Source organism: Chamaea fasciata, unplaced genomic scaffold (assembly GCF_029207755.1).
Source record: "Chamaea fasciata isolate MVZ Bird 193981 ecotype frontalis unplaced genomic scaffold, bChaFas1.0.hap1 SCAF_9, whole genome shotgun sequence".
In the NCBI taxonomy this organism is placed as follows: domain Eukaryota; kingdom Metazoa; phylum Chordata; class Aves; order Passeriformes; family Sylviidae; genus Chamaea; species Chamaea fasciata.
The window spans coordinates 1,029,742-1,046,282 of NW_027094094.1; the positions used below are offsets into that span (position 1 = coordinate 1,029,742).

General features: G+C 50.8%; 1 protein-coding gene across 1 annotated transcript in view; it reads left to right on the top strand.

The window, feature by feature from the left end:
• The window catches only part of TCERG1L (transcription elongation regulator 1 like), a 53,665-nt gene extending 37,455 nt beyond the window's left edge, over positions 1-16,210 (top strand). Inside the window, exons 8-13 of the mRNA XM_066191573.1 lie at positions 2,626-2,780; positions 6,035-6,104; positions 7,826-7,955; positions 11,786-11,875; positions 13,751-13,869; positions 15,307-16,210. Coding sequence (XP_066047670.1) covers positions 2,626-2,780; positions 6,035-6,104; positions 7,826-7,955; positions 11,786-11,875; positions 13,751-13,869; positions 15,307-15,463 — 721 coding nt within the window. The 3' untranslated portion in view covers positions 15,464-16,210. The remainder of the gene's footprint in view (positions 1-2,625; positions 2,781-6,034; positions 6,105-7,825; positions 7,956-11,785; positions 11,876-13,750; positions 13,870-15,306) is intronic.
• Positions 16,211-16,541: the final 331 nt, after the last annotated feature.

The window sequence follows — 16,541 nt, forward strand, 5'->3', positions numbered from 1 at the left end:
GGCGGCTCAGCAGCGTGGCTGGGTCCCTGCTGCAGCTTCTGGCAGAGCTTCTCCTCATTAGTCGTGGCCTGGGGGAGATGTGGGAGAGCAGCAGCAGAGCCCTGGGGTGTGCAGGGTGGGCTCTGCCTGGCTGGGGCTCAGCTCCTGTGGTGCCTGCCTTGAGCAGAGAGGAGAAGCAGCATTCCTAAGGAATGGTGCTGCTTTCCAGAGCCAGATCCTGACTCTCCCAGTGGCCCTGCCTGCCTTGCAGAGCTGTTCCTGGTGTGTCTGGCACAGCTGGTGGCTCGTGATCCTCGTGCCCTGAGCACATTCCCAGGCAGGTGATGACAGGAGCTGGGTCAAGCTCTTGTGGCATTTTTAAAAAGAGAAACTTTTCTGCACTTTCTGGCCTGAGTGGCTGCCAGAAGGAATTTTATCTCCTTTCCCCCTTTAAAAATTAGTTTGTACCTAGGGGCTGACCCCCATGGGATCTTTGCTCCCAGCCCCATCCAGCCCAGCCTTGGACACTTCCAGGGATCCCATCTGACCCTGCCAGCCATGTCTGTGTCTTTCCCTAAGTGCCTGGACTTCCCTTCCTTCTGGAAGAGCTGTGGTGTTTCTGGAGCCTTGGTTTGGGACTGTTCCTGCCCAGCCTGTGGTGTTCTCCAGGAGGGGTCAGGGTTTCTGGGAGAACAGAGCTTCCCACAGTCCCATAACCCTTCCAAATCATTCCAGGTCAGAGAGAGAACCTCTCATGGAAAGAAACATGAAGTATTTATAGTACGTGTGCTATGTATTATGTAGAGTTACACAGGTAACGAGTTAGGGAGGTTATTAAAGATGTTTACCATGGGCATGTCGCTGAATCCAGGATGCCCAAACTTCCATGGGTCTGTACAGCCAATTTTATGGGATCTTACCTGTCCTACACGGGGTGTGTGGGGGTTATTTTACGGCAACACCCTGCAGGGAGGGAGCACTTTTCCTATTTCCAGTCCTTTACTTGGACCAGACCCCTTTAAACCCAGCTTTGCTCCCTGCTTTTAATAACAATTAAGCACCAGAGCTTGTAATTACAAGATTTGCTCCTTCCAGGTGTTTTTGCTTCAGAGAGCAACATTTCCCTCCCAGCAGCGTGTGTGTGTCTCAGTCAGAGTGGGTTCAGCTCTCATTGGGATTCAGGAGGCGCCGGCCTGAGATGGAAATTCTGGGTTTTTTATTTACATATAAATTTAGGGACGTGCACCTCCAGGTTTTTGAATGCCTGTTAAGGGTGGTGCAATAGTTATTTTCGTGTTATTTTGGCTGATTCCTAATGAACGTCAGGACAAGGAGCTGAGCTGCTGCCCTGCATATTTTCCCTGGCCGAGCGCAGGGGCTGTGCCTGGTGCTGCTGCAGGGCTGGGTCACGTCTGGCAAATCCCAAACAGAGCCCTAATTCCACCCTAAAGATGAGAGGCGGGCTGCTGGGCTGGGGGAGACCTGGAAGGAGGTGGGGGATGACACATGGATGGCATTTGGAATGCCGTGAGAATGACACGGGCATGGCAAAGGGATGTCATTGGGATGCCATGGAGGTGGCACGGGGATGTCATGGGGATGTCATTGGGATGGTATTGGGGATGCCATGAGGATGGCACAGGGATGTCATTGGGAATGTCACTAGGATGCCGTGGGGATGGCATTTGGATGTCATGGGCATGGCAAAGGGATGTCATTGGGATGCCATGGAGGTGGCAAAGGGATGTCATTGGGATGGCACTGGGGATGCCATGAGGATGGCACAGGGATGCTGTGGGGATGGCATTGGATGGCACAGGGATGTCATTGGGAATGCCACTAGGATGCCGTGGGGATGCCACAGTGATGTCATGATGATACTGTTGGAATGTCATGAGGATGAGACGGGGATGCCTCAGGGATGTCTTTGGATGGCATTTGGAATGCCATGGGAATGGCAAAGGGATGTCATTGGGATGCCATGGAGATGGCACAGGGATGTCTTTGGGATAGCATTGGGGATCCTGTGGGATTGGCACAGGGATGCTGTGGGGATGCCACAGTGATGTCATGATGATACTGTTGGAATGCCATGGGGATGGCACAGGAATGTCTTTGGGATGGCATTTGGGATCCCATGGGATTGGCACAGGGATGCCACGGGGGTGGCACAGGGAAGCTGTGGGGATGCCATGGGTTGGCACAGGGAAGCTGTGGTTGCACCTCTCCCCCCCAGCACAGCAGGTGAGGCTCCATGGCCACGTGCCAGCCCGTGCCATCACAGCAAGGCTCCCACAGCCCCACAGCCCCTGCCCCGGGCTGCTCCCAGCCACGGAACCTGCAATGGCTTTTCCTGAGGCTGCTCCTGCTGGGAGCACCATGAGCTCCCCTGCACCATGAGCTCACCTGCACCATGAGCTCACCTGCTCCTTTCGCCCTTCCCTGACGGAACATTTCACCTGCTGCTCTCTGGGGTGGTTCCAGCCCTTCCTGTGCCCGTGTGTGGGATGAGGACAGAGCTCCCTGCCCGGGGTGCCGGGGAGGGCTGGCCAGGTCGGGGTCCCCGTGGTGTCGCCGGGGTGTCCCTCAGGGCTGCGGTGCCTGGTGGCTGGCCAGGCTCTGAGGCTGCTTTGTCGCTTGGAGCAGGTGTGTAGTCTGGACTGGAGATGACCGGGTGTTCTTCTTCAACCCCACCATGCAGCTGTCAGTGTGGGAGCGGCCGCTGGACCTGAGGCACCGCGGGGACATCAAGCGGCTGCTCGAGGACCCCCCGCACAAGCGCAAGCTGGAGGCTGCAGCAAGTAACTAAAGCCTGGCCTTGTCCCCCTCCCCCTGAACTCCTGCAGCCCCTGGAACCCGGAGCTGGGTGTGCTCGGGGCAGCTTTGAGGCCCCCAATCACAGTGGGTGTCCTGGGGAGATTCCTGGCCAAAGGAAAATCAGTGTTGGTTGCAAAATCCTTGTTCTCACCGGAATGCTGAGCTGGGGGATGGAGCCTCCTCCTTCCTGGCGGCGAAGGAGCGGGTGGCTTCCCACGGGAGATGGCTCTGTGGTGGATAACCCCCTGTCAGCGTGGTTTATTGCCCGAGGTTGGGGTGTACGTTAGGAGCGCATTGCTGCATCGCTCAGCTGCTGCCAAAGCACGGAGCCACGGCTGAGGATCAGCCGGCTGAGCTGTGCAGGAGGGGAGATCCCAGCAGGGAACCTCCAGTGGGCACTGAGAGCTTTGGGGAAAAGGCTCCCCTGCTCCTGGGAGCTGCTGTGTCCACTGCCAGTGCTGCTGAGGCTTCACACTGCCTTTCCTGGGAGTGGTGTCCCTTACTGGGGACGTCAGCCACGGGAGCTGCTCCTGGCCTTGGCTGGCTGCCGGGAATTCTTGATATCCTGTGTTTGGTGGTGAAAGAAGAGCCACCATCCTTCAGCTCGTTCCTTAGTGGGGAGAGGGGAAAGGCGAGGGGGAAAGAAGAGAGATTGTGTGATTGTTGCCAGTGCTGTGTTTTACAACTGGCTCGGGGTGGTGGCACTGCCAGGTGCTGCAGGACCTGCCCTGTCCCCCCAGGCCAGCAGGGATGGGCACTGCCTTTGACCCACTGGGACAGCTGCCAGTGAACCCCTGCAAACCCCTAATTAACCCCTGTAAACCCCCAAATCACCCCTGCAAACCCCAAATCACCCCTGCAAACCCCTAATTAACCCTTGCAAACCCCCAAAAAACCACTGCAAACCCCAAATCACCCCTGGAAACCCCCAATTAACCACCGCAAACCCCCAAAAAACCACTGCAAAACCCAAATTAGCTTTTCCAGCTAATTAATAGAAAATAACCCCTGCAAACCCCCAGATAATCACTGCAAAACCCCAATGAACTCCTGCAAACTCCTAATTAACCAGTGCAAACCCCAAATAGCCGCTGCAAACCCCAAATAACCAACACCCCCCTCACGCCTGCAGGGAGATAAAAGTGAGCCATTATCAGTTCTCCTGCCAGCAAAAGGCAGCTCCAGGGAGGGTTCTCTGTCCATGTCTCCCTTATCACCACAGCCTGTAATTACATTTTTTTTCTCTATGAATTTCCAGAGCAGGCGCTTGTATATTTATATTTCTGTGTGTAATTTGAAGAACTTTAGCTGTGGATCTAATTCCTCTAAAGCCTGTCTGCTGGAATTCATCCTTCAGGAGGAGAGCAGAGCTTTTAATTGCAGGATGTATTGAAAGCTCAGTGAATTTCCTGCCAAGGGGTGGCCAGAGACAAAGCTGAGGGTCATTGTTCATGGTCCCTATCATTGTTCCTGCTCCGTAATTAATTAACAGAAGACTCCAAAGTCAAGGCTGATAAGTGCCACTTGAAAAAAAATCTTTTTTTTTTTTTTTTTTGCCGTGTTCCATCCTTTCCATTTATTCTCTCTACCACAAAGATTTGATTCATGCTCCTCTGTTTGTTGTTTTTTCTTTTTTATGGCCGTGACTTTCATTGTTGTTAAACAGTCTTAATCTTCCCTGCTATAATTGGGCCTTATGGTTGCTCAGTGTCGGAGCAGCTTATAATTAGTGTAGATTAGCTCTGAGGTGAGGGGGATTATTTGTCACCTCTTCTCTCAGTTTGTAATCTCCAGTAAATAAATAACACAAACGAGCTGAGCGTTCCCAGCAATGCTTCCCACATTTATTTCAGCTGAGTGGCGGCTGCTGCTGCTGAGTTTTAATTAGGATTTCCAAATCAAACATCTCAAAAATAGTAATAATAAAAAAAAAGAGATGTCAAGCAAAGTTATCCACGGGGCGCTCTGGGTTGGCTCTGCTGCAGGATCAAGTGATTTTTAAATCTGGACATCAATGAAAAATTGCTCATCTCTCAGTTACTCCTCCTCCACCGAGTGTTTGTTCCTGGAGATTGCCGTGGCTCTTCCCTAATGGGTTCCCATCAGGTCATCCATCCCGTGGGGCTGGAGAGGAGGGGCAGCTCCTCGCGGGGCCCAGAGCCGTTTGTCTGCTCTGATCTCCTCTTCTGTTGCTCCACGGTCTGTCTGGGTGCTCAGGCTGAGGAAGCTTTTCCAGCTAATTAATGGAAAATGGACATTACGGAGTCACCAAATCATGGCATGGGAAGGTTGGGTGGGAGGGGATCCTAAATCCCACCCAGTGCCACCCCAGCCATGGCAGGGACACCTCCCACTGTCCCGGGCTGCTCCAAGCCCCAGTGTCCAACCTGGCCCTGGACACAGTTGGTAGAATTCCTACTGGAAGGCAGGGCTGATGGAATTTACTGAATTCCTGCAGGAATTTTGGAGCCTTTGTCTCAGACAAGAGTCCAAAGCCCATCCCCAGAAGCACAAGAGTATTCCCAGCCCGTGGGGCAGTGCAGGCACTGCAGGGATGTGACTTCTGGTGCTGTGTCCTTTGGGGGTTTGGTGAGAACTGCATCTGGCAGAGGGGAGGAGAAAATCCTTCAGAATTCAGGATTTGTTCCCCTTGTCTCAGTCCGTGAGTGAAAATCCAAGCTCTGAGTCCCTGAAGGAGCCGTGTCCAGCCCAGAGCAGCGGTGACCTGGCCCTGGAGCTGCTCTGCAGCCTCAGGAGGGTGGAGTGGTTGGATTTCCCCTGCCAGGTGCTGCTGGAATTCCTGGGAAAGCACCCTGAGATTGGCTGATCCCAGGAGGAGAGATGGGGAAGGAGGGAAGCTCTGGTGGGAATTACCTCCAGTGAACCCTTCAGGCTGACAGCACGGAAATGGTTTTGCAGGAATGTCTTCAGTTGCATTCGGAGGGGAAGGGAGGAGGGAGGATCAGGTGGAACAATAATAAGATTTAAAGCAATCATGTCATGAATGAAAAATGGGGAATTTTGCTGACTGGAAACGGTCACTTTATTGCTGTCGCTTCCATTTGGATGAAGGCAATTGCGAAGGTTTTATAAAATACTTGTTATTTTTAACTCCCTCTGTGGGAGGTGGAAGCCAGGAGATACCTGAGCAGCAAAGACGAGGGAAGAGAAGCCAATCTGAGGAATTTGTACTCCCATTCATCTCGTTCAAATCTGATAATGACTTCTTTCCTTTCAGCAGACAAGTGCGTTAGCTCTTGTCCAGGGGATGAAAACGATGATCTGAGCATCAAAACTAAGAGAAATAAGTAAGTCCTAAAGTTTACTTCTCTGTATTTAGTGGTGGGAAGAAGGACAATTTCATGGTTGGTTCAAAGAAGGGCAATTGAAATGCAGTTTTTGTTCTGGGTGGGTAAAGGATGGGAGCCATTCTCCAGGTCCTCACCAGAGCCAGGATTCTCTGTTTCCCACCCATTTTGGTCAGGGGAGCTCTTCCTTTATGAGATAGTCACAAACAAGGCTGCCAGGGTTATTCCAAAGGCACTGGATTAAAGTTTCCCCTCACTGAAGCGCAGCAGTTTTTTCCCCTGGTTTGCAGGACCAGCCCCAGGTGCTGCTGTGACTGACGTGAATCACCATGTGTGCTTCTCCTTCTCCTGAAGGCAGGGCTGAAAAGGCAGCTCTGAGGTGTGCACACTCCCCAGATCCATTCCAGGCGTCCCCCTGAGTGGGCAGGCACAGGGTTTGTGGTGGGTTATCTCACGTGTGTTGCGGTGCACCCTGACACGTTAGCAGCGTTCCCAAATTAGGAGAGAGTATAAGCTTCACCCCTGAACTTAGAAGGAAAAAGGACCAGAAACTTCCATGCTTCTCTCATCACAATTAGCCCAGTGCCAGGACAAAGGCACCTGTCAGACCTTTTAGCTGTTCCTCAAGGAATGTGGCTGCTTTCTGTTGGGCAGCAAAGCCAAAAACCCCTCCTAGATCCTTGAATGCTTGAGAGAGAGCACGGAGATTTTCAGGGTGTCTTAGCAGGTGTAAGGGACTCCCCGCATGGCTTTCACTCTTTTGTTCTGTATAGTTTGTTACTTTTGCTTTAATTAAAACCTTTTTGCTTTCTCAAAACACCTCCAGTCAGCGATCTCACTCATTTTTCTTAAGCCATTTCTGAGAGGCTGCTGGCATCCCTCAGAGCTTGATGCACCTTTGTGGGGCTGATAACTCACTGGCCTCATGCAGGAGTTCATCACAGATGTGCTGAATTGAATCCTTTATTGAAATTTTATTTTATTTTTGAATATTTTTTATTATTTTTTTAATTTTATTGTAATTTTTGGCCTGAATAAAAGGCCGCTTTAAGGTCCCCCCCTCCTTGGCGAGGGCTGTATGACACTGTCACTTTGCTGCACCTTGAATTCGGGTGTCAGGTGCCTCTGCTGGCCCTGAGTGACCATCCTGCCCCAGCAGGAGCTGCCACAGCCCCAGCTTTGGCCCCAGCTGCAGCTCTGGGATGTTCTCCCATCTCTGAGCACCATAATTCTACCAATTATGGTAGAATCCAATTCATTCATAATTGAATTATTGTGATGTTGGAGAGACCCTGCTGGATTTCACTGTGTGGGACGTTTCCCAGGAGCCTGGCAGGATTTGGTGCTGACCCCACTGGGCAGAGCCCCGGGGCCTGGCCGGGGGCTCTCTGCAGGGCTTGGCTTTTCCTGGGGAGCTCCAAAGGGACGTGGAGTTCTGCTGCCTTGATAACTTGGGACTTCATTTTCACCAAAGCCTGCAGACGAGTCCACAAAATGCAGGAGAGATGCAGGATCTTGCGGAGAAGGTGAACGCTGCCATTCCATGGTTATTTCTCTCCCTTAAAAATCTTCTGTCATCCTGCAGAAGGAATCTTTTTGAATATGGAATTGTCCCTATGGATGCCACATTGTCCTGGCACGTCCCAGGGAGGATTAAAGGGATTTAAAGGATTGAATCCCCCCCAGCACTGCTGACCCCTTGTGTGCCTTTCCCTGCCCAGGACAGAGGAGTGCCAGGCCGTGGGCGGCGCTGAGGAGGAGCAGGGAGGGGAGGAAGGCTCGGCCAGGCGGATCTCACCGCCCCTGGAGGAGAGGATCACCCACTTCAGGGACATGCTGCTGGAGAGGGGGGTAAGGACGGCCCTTCCGGGGCACAGCACGCTCCTGGAGCCTCCCAGCCTCGGGATTGTCACAGCAGGAGACGAAATAAAGGTGCTTGACTCCAGTCAGGAGGCAGGAGGAATCAGAAGGTTCATTTACAATTCATTCAGCCCTTTTATAACACGGCACTAAAATTCACGTCATTGGTCCATGGGGCTGACACCTCTGCCGTTGGCTCGGTGACAGAAACAGCAAACAACACCTGTTGTCATGGGAAAGGAACATTGTTCACACAGGGTTGTTTTGGGAAAAGGAAAACTGTTGGAAAGTTTCCCTTGGGAAAAGCTCAGCAATTCTCGGGCTCAGAAAATATCGGGTTCACACGGGATCAGCCCTGGGGTGTCTGTCCCTGAGCCTCGGGGTTGGGGACACTGGTGGTGGCCTTTCCCTGCTGCCCCCGTGGGAACTGGGAGCCCTTTCCAGACAAATTCCCAGAGACAAACCCAGGGATCTCCAGAGGCTCTTCCAGCAGGGCCAGTGGGGCTGTGGGCACAGCCATCCCAGGAACCCCAAAGGGTAGGGGACGTGTCCTGGCCAGCACCTCACCCCTCAGGATTGTCCTGGTGAGCTCCTGAGTGTCCATCACCACCAGCTCCAGGGCTTCCAGCACTGGGGAGCCAATTCCACTTACTGGCCATCCAAAATCACGGAACATGAATGGGTTGGGAGGGAAGGGACCTCAAATCCCACCCAGTGCCACCCCTGCCATGACAGGGACACCTCCCACTCTCCCCAATGTCCAGCCTGGCCTTGGGCACTGCCAGGGATTCGGGGGCAGCCACAGCTGCTCTGGGAATTCCATCCCCACCCTCCCAGGGAGCAATCCCTGCCCAAAATCCCGTCCAGCCCTGCCCTCTGGCAGCATAAAACCATTAATGCTTGTCCAGATCCTTGGGAAAGGACGTTCTGGAGATGGTTCCAGCTGTGCTGAGCTGCAGGAGCAGGGAACGCTCTGGGTTTGGGACAGGGAGGTGTGAAATGAGCAGGGAACGCTCCAGGTTTGGGCTCAGTGGGGACAGGGAGGTGTGAAACGAGCTGTGGGTGCAGATTTCCTGCCTCCCCCCCACACTGCCACGTGCATCCCATAAAGGGAATGTCATTCCTGCAGGAAATACAGCCCAAGGTGGCTGTTGTCAGGCACTAAAGCCTGTAAAATTTATCCCAGTAATCAGCAGGCTTTAAAGGGGGATAATTAGAGCTTCAGCAGCTTAGCAGTGAATTATCCCCACGCCAGAGCTGCTTTATTAATACAGCTTGTTATTTATGCTGCAGAAATGCAGAAGGGCCATAAACGAGCCCTGGGTGAAGACTTTGCTGGCAGATTGGAACTCGGGGGGCAATAAGTCAATATTTGGAAGGATTAAGGATATTCTAGGACAGGATTCTCAGGTGTTCCTATGTAAGATTCGCTCTTAAAATTAAGAAATGTGGGAAATTCACTGTTTGGATTTGCTGATGTTTAAAAATGGGGAGACAAGAGGTTATTTTCCTTTTTTTTGCTTTTACCCTGAGCATTTTCCAACTGTCCAGCTCAGCAGCAGCTGCCTGGCATGGCTGAAGCACAGGGAGACCATTAATGCCATTTAAATCTGATTATTTAGTGACCATCCCCTGCCCTCTCCTCCTTAAGGAGTTGCCAGATGGAATCACAAAGAGCTTGAAGCAGATGGAGTTTGCCAGCGGAGTTCTGCAGCTTCCTACAGAAATTATGTCAACAGAAGAATATTTATTGTAACATTTTAAAAATAGAGGGGGTTTGGGGGAGCTCCAAGACACAGGCACTCTTTATTCTGAAGTCTGGGGTGAGTTTTCCCGAGTAAAAACATAATCTGGATATTTTTCTGGAAGTTTCAAAGTTTCCACCACATCCTAAGAGGGAGAGGAAAACTGAAGGTTCTTCCTGCCTCCCTCTCCCACCCAAGCATCAAAATATCCACGTTCTCAGACAGCATTTCCAGCAAAGTCTTCTCCCTGCTGGGCTGCTCTCAAGGCTTCTGAAAGGATTCCACAGATTGGTTTTTTTCTGAGGGTTTTCCTTTCTTAATCCTGGAGAGAGAGAGGGGGGGGGATTTGTGTGCGAGTGTAACTGGAATTAAATCGGAAACATCAGGTTATTTTAGGTGATGTTTGCCAAACGTGCCGTGTGATAATTGCTGAGCACAAAACCGTCAGCTGGAATGATTACGTGATGAATTAGTCTGATCTTAATTAGCTTTGAGCTCAGAGCGGGCTCTGTGCTGGGGACAGAGCTGATGTCCAGGAGAGTGTCACAGACACCGGGAAAAGAGGATTCCTGGTGCTGGAAACCCGAGGATAAGGGGGGCACAGGGAGGGGACCTTGGGATGTGGGAAGGGGATTTGGGGGGACAGGCCTCAGATCCCCAAAGGGAGCCTGAACTTTGGATTTTCCAATGGCCTCAGATCCCCAAAGGGAGCCCGAACTTTGGATTTTCCAATGGCCTCAAGCCCCAAAGACATTTGGAGAACTTTGGATTTTCCAATGGCCTCAGACCCCCAAATGGAGCCTGAACTCTGGATTTTCCAATGGCCCCAGATCCCCAAAGGCATTTGGAGAACTTTGGATTTTTCAGTGGCCTCAGCTCCCCAAAGGCAGCCTGAGCTTTGCATTTTCCAATCTCAAACCCCTCTGAGAGGAAAACGAGTCCACTTAAAGCCACTTTGCTTCATCAGAGCTTTCCTGCTGGAGTGTTAATTGCTGTTTAATTATACTTCACATCCTTGTTTTTTTTCAGTGAATTCGCTCTATTGTAATTAGTTGGAGTGATTAGAATATTTTATTTCCTTCAGATTTTTGCCGTAGCCGACAAATTACCAGGGATGTTCAGAAGGTTCTGAAATATGGGAATTGTTCCTGCCCTGGGCAGGATCTGGGTGGCCTCTGAGGTCCCTTCTAACCCAAAGTGCTCCATGGTTCTGATCAGCCTTGAGAAGGCTGAGCTGGAACAGAGACTGGGCAGAGCTGGAGAATAAAATAAAGATTTATTAAAAGGCCTTTAGGGTACACTTTGGGCAGGACAAGAGCCTGGCCAGGGCTACACCCAGGGTGGACCCAAAATGGTCACGAAATGGTCACAAAATGGAGGGATGGTCACGAGGTCTTACACTTCTATAAGTTTGGGTCCATTTGCACATTGGGGTTTAATTGTCCAATCCCAGCTCCAGGCTGTGAGGTCCCATCCTCCTTGTTCCTCCCTCCAGCCCACCCTTGTTTGTGCAGTTGGGCTGAGAGTTGTCCTCGGTGTGCAGCAGGAGAAGGATTTGTTTTGTGTCCCTGCTGTGTGCAGAGCTGAGTGACACTGACTGTGAGCTCAGAGCTGCACCCCTGGGCACCGCAGGATCTGAAATACATGGAAGCTAAAACTTAAGGCATCAATTCCATGACTCCCTGAGGCTGACAGCGTTCCTGCAGGATGTGACATTCCCATCCCAGTGGCCGTCGGATGTTCCCTGCCAGCTTTCCTTGTGTGCCTCAGCTGGGTCACAGTTCCAGCTCTGGAGTTGGAATTGTTCCTCTCATGGGAATTGGTGCCTCTGCTGCACAAACAGCACCAGAAACGGGCATTTCCTGCTTGCTGCAGGTTCCTTCCACCACGGATGGGGAGCGAGCATCTCCCAGAGTAACAAATCAATCCTGGTGGTGTCGGGGAGGCCACCAGAGCTCTGCCAGAGACTCAAACCCACCTTCAGCCAGCTCAGGAATCCTGCCCAGGGTCCCTGAGCTCCCTGAACTGCTGGGAACACCAGCTCCTTCCCCATCCTGATGAGCCCTGTGCCCCCAGGTGTCTGCGTTCTCCACCTGGGAGAAGGAGCTGCACAAGATCGTGTTCGACCCGCGCTACCTCCTGCTCAACCCCGAGGAGAGGAAGCAGGTGAGTGTCGCTAGACGGACACAAAAGAGCCCCACTCGCACCGTCAGGTTGTGAGAGCAAAAAAAAAAGAAGGAAGTTTATTTGGGATTTCGACTTCTTTAGTTTTTGGAGTTTGATCAGGGATTGGGCAGTGAGGTTGACACCTCTTTGACCCCACTGGTCCAACTGGAAGTCCATCAATTTGTCCTTCCCCCAGGAAGGAATGCACAGTTTTCAAAACGTCACTTTTTGTTTATGTTACGATGCCTTGAGAACTCCGGTACAAAAATGCAAACATCAGAAGGCTGAAAAACTCAGGGAGACAGGTAAGTGGGTGAATTTCTGTGTGAGGCCAGAGTGTTTTTAGCCCCACAAAGGTGCATCACGCTCTGAGGGTTGCCAGCAGCCTCTCAGAAAAGGCTGATGACAAATTAACGAGACGGCGTGATCAGAGCTGTTTGGGAAGGCAAAAAGGTTTTAATTAAAGTGAAAATAACAAATTATACAAAAGAATAAAAGCTGTGCAGGGGTGTCTTCAGGGACAGGACCACTGCTGGGTGCTCCTCGAGCTTTTCTTGCAGCATCAGTCTCATAACAGGGTTTTACACAATTGAGGGATGGCAACAGCTCACGTCTGCCAGCAGCAGCCAAAGATCTCTTTGTTACAGAGAATTTTAAAAGTTTTCCAGCCAACAGCATATTGCCTTAGCTCACAGGCAACTGTTCTACCAATCTGGACATTTCAAAGTTTCCACAAAATTCTAAGAGGAGGGGGAAAATTTAGGGCTCCTCCTTAAGTTGGTGCTTAATAATGTAGCACTTGGACAAGCAGGTGCTCCAAGGTTTGATCACGGGGACAGGCTCCCGTCCCTCGGGATGCAGGAACAGCTCCTGAGCCTGGGAGACCTGGCTGCAGGGAGGGGAATGGCCGTAATTCTACCCTGAATTATTGTGATGTTGGAGAGACCCTGCTGGGTTTTCACTGTGTGGGACGTTTCCCAGGAGCCTGGCAGGATTTGGTGCTGACCCCACTGGGCAGAGCCCCGGGGCCTGGCCGGGGGCTCTCCACAGGGCTTGGCTTTTCCTGGGGAGCTCCAAAGGGACGTGGAGTTCTGCTGCCTTGATAACTTGGGCCTTCATTTTCACCAAAGCCTGCAGACGAGTCCACAAAATGCAGGAGAGATGCAGGATCTTGCGGAGAAGGTGAACGCTGCCGTTCCGTGGTTATTTCTCTCCCTTAAAAGTCTTTTGTCATCCTGCAGAAGGAATCATTTCGAATATGGAATTGTCCATTTTTTTAAAATAAACAGGATGAAAAAAGAACTTATTCCATATTGTCCCCTGGTTCTCCAGGGAGCTTCCTGTAGGTATTTACTAGAGCACTGGGCACATACATCTTCATTTACTCCCTTTGCAATTCTTCCTTTCCTAAGGAAAAAAAAAAAAAAAAGTGAAACAAAATAATGAGGAAATACGGGAATGAAAATGTATGAGGAGCTGCCAGGATGGAAAGTGCTGCTAAATAGCCTGAGCAGGGAGTTTGGGATTGATTTCAGGGCACGGGCAAGGACAACACCTGGAACCATGAGGAGTCAATCAAGACACATTCCTTGGAATTATGGAATCATTTTATCATCCTTGGAGATGATAAAATCCATGCGCCATGGCAGGGGTGGGACTGGCTGGGATTTAAGGTCCTTCCCACCCAAACCAGTCTGGGATTAATATAAACACTGCTGCCCTTTAATTAAACACCCAATTACCACCGGGACAGAGGGCCAGTCCTTGGAGGGGATGGAATAAAAACTCCTGGACGTGTGGGGAGCGCAGGTGAGGACTGCAGGCTCCCAAAGGCTTTGTCAGTAACTCCTTGTCCCGTGTCCTTTCCTTGGCCAGATTTTCGAGCAGTTTGTCAAGACCCGGGTCAGGGAGGAATACAAAGAGAAGAAGAACAAGTTGCTGTTGGCCAAGGAAGAATTCAAGAAGCTTCTGGAAGAATCCAAGTTATCCCCAAGGTGGGCATTGCCTTAGGAAGGGTTGGGAAGCTTGGCTTTGTCATTTAGGCTCAGTTTTTCCCCCCAGAAGTCTTCCTAGCAAGTGGAAGATCCCTGTTCCAATGCTGGGATGGCATTTCTTCCCTAATGTTTTCCTTTTTTTTTTTTTTTTTTGGTTGTATTCCTGGAAGAGGAAATATTCCATCTCTCCCTCCCTCTGTCCCTTCCCTTCTCCCTGTTTCCCTCAGAGTGTGCAACACTGTGCACAGCACATTCATTTTCTATTCCTGTATATGCTGTGATTACAGCACACACATTACTTATGGAAAATCAGTACCACAGCGTTCAGTCTCATCTGTATTACACATGCAGGTGTAATTACTCAGAAATCGTGTTTAGCCTCGGTGTTGGGTGGAAGAGAAATATAATTTCGCCAAGTTCCTGTTAATGCCGCACCATTAAATTCATGGAATGTGTCCCTGCCCGTGGCAGGGGGCTGGAACGAGATGATCTGTGAGTTCTCTCCCAACCCAAACCCTTCTGTGACTCTACAGTTCTGTGATTAAATTAAAATACAGCGTGCAAGGCACAATTTATGTTTAACTTTGTTTTCCAAGTGACGGATCCAGACTCACACAGTGGCAGTGCTCAGGGCAGCACTTCCTCATTTGTGAAATACATGAAAATAAGGGGGTTTGTGCTGTAAAAATTGTTAAATTGCTGGAATGAAGAAACGACTGTTTTCTCTGATAAAATATGCGGATAATTATTCAGCACGACCTGCGTGGGCACACGGATCCAAACAGCACGTGGGGCTGTAATAATTGTAATTACAAGAGACATTTCACAGCAAAATTAGGAATATTCTGGGCTGATGTGCCACCCAGACTCTGCTTCCAGCACTGACATTCCCAGTCCCCAAGGGAAAGGCTGTGCTGGCCCTGAGGCCAGGAGCATTTCACCCCTGAAGGGTTTCGGCAGCTGACTGTGACACCAAAGCCCTGAGGAAGCTCCATTTCCTGCCTTGATTTAGGCCCACGGTGAGAGAAATAAATCCCAAATATTTCCAATAAAAAAGCAAAGAGTCACCTTGGGGAAAGGAGCTGGGCGTGCAGCCTGAAAGGCAATGAAGGTAGAGAACCCTGCCAGGAGAGTGCTCGCCTTGGAAATACAAAATATGCAGGAGTTCCAATAAAAACTCCCTGTCACTGGTGGTGAATGGCTCGGCAGCCTCCTGCCGACCAACAATCCATTTCCAAATCCCAAAGTTTAATCCCTGCTCATTGCAGGCTGCTCCAGGTGCCCAAAGCCCCAGGGTGGCCTCACCTTCCCTCATCCCAGATCTTCCACCCTGCTCCTGTCAAACCTTCCCAGATCCTCTGGTTTTTGGTGCGGGTCCAGGAGCCTGGGGGTGGCTTGGCACAGCCCCCAGCCTCCCAAAATCTCTTTTTCCCACAGGACAACCTTCAAGGAATTTGCGGAGAAGTACGGCCGGGACCAGCGCTTCCGCCTCGTGCAGAAGAAGAAGGACCAGGAGCATTTCTTCAACCAGTTCATTCTTATCCTCAAGAAGAGGGACAAAGAAAACAGGATAAGGCTACGGAAAATGAGATAAAAGCAGCTGCAAACTGGCAATAAGGACACGGGCCCAGGAAAGGGATTCCAAGGAAGGGTGAAACGCTCGGGGTCCAAGGAGTGGGAGATCCCGAGGGAAAACTGCCTCTGAACGGAGCCTGGGGAGCGCCCAGAGGATTTGGGAAGGCTGTTCTGCAGGAATGGGAAGGATATTTTGTTCTCGAAGAATTAATGTTTCATATTGAAGCTCTCTTTTTGTACGACATCCCCGGTTTGATGCATTTCTAATTGCCATGATGTGTCGATCCCTTAATTGTTTTAATTATGCAAATGACTTGTAATATACACAAGTTACGGCTCCGACGCAGATTTATAATTAAGCAGAAGCAGATGCCATCCAGAGCAACCTCAAGGCATTTCCGTCATTTTAGGGGAATGATCTCCAGCAACCTTTTGGGCAACTCTGCATTTCCACCAAGTGTGTGGGGTCTGGTGGTCTGCCTGACCCACTCCCGCTGCTCATCCGTCTCTGTCCAGTCCTCTGAGTAGTAGTGATCAGCTATTAATTGTTTAATCTTGGTGAAGAGTGTGAAAATCTTGGCACGTGTTCCGTAGGAGAACTCTCCGCCCCAGAGCTCCCCGTGGCCGGGGTGCCCCCGCCCTTCCCACCCCAGTTCCATGATGAAGCCATCCCCCAGGTCGGATTCGGGTTCTGTTCCTGTGTGTGAAGAGTCTGCATGAGATTTTTTTCTCACCGTATTTGTATAAATAAATATTTAACTTTTGTAATGAAGGAGCGTTTCAAGCCTGTTTCCAGGGGGATTTCAGGGGTGAAACTTTTTGAAGAGGTTTTCTGGGGTTTTTTTTTGCCAGAACTCGAGTGGAAAATGCAGTCAGGGGTGGGCTGGGGGTTGTTGGAGTGTCTTTGCAGGGCCAGGGGTTGGACTGGATGCTTGTGGGTCCCTTCCAGCTCAGGATACTCTGGGATTCCAGGAAATAATGGGGAAAATACTACAGGGCTAGTGAGTTTTACTGGAGAGCTGGAAAACCAGAGGCGGCTCCTGCCAGTCGTGATTTGTGTGCAAATTCCAGTGAGATCCATTGGAAATCTGAGGATA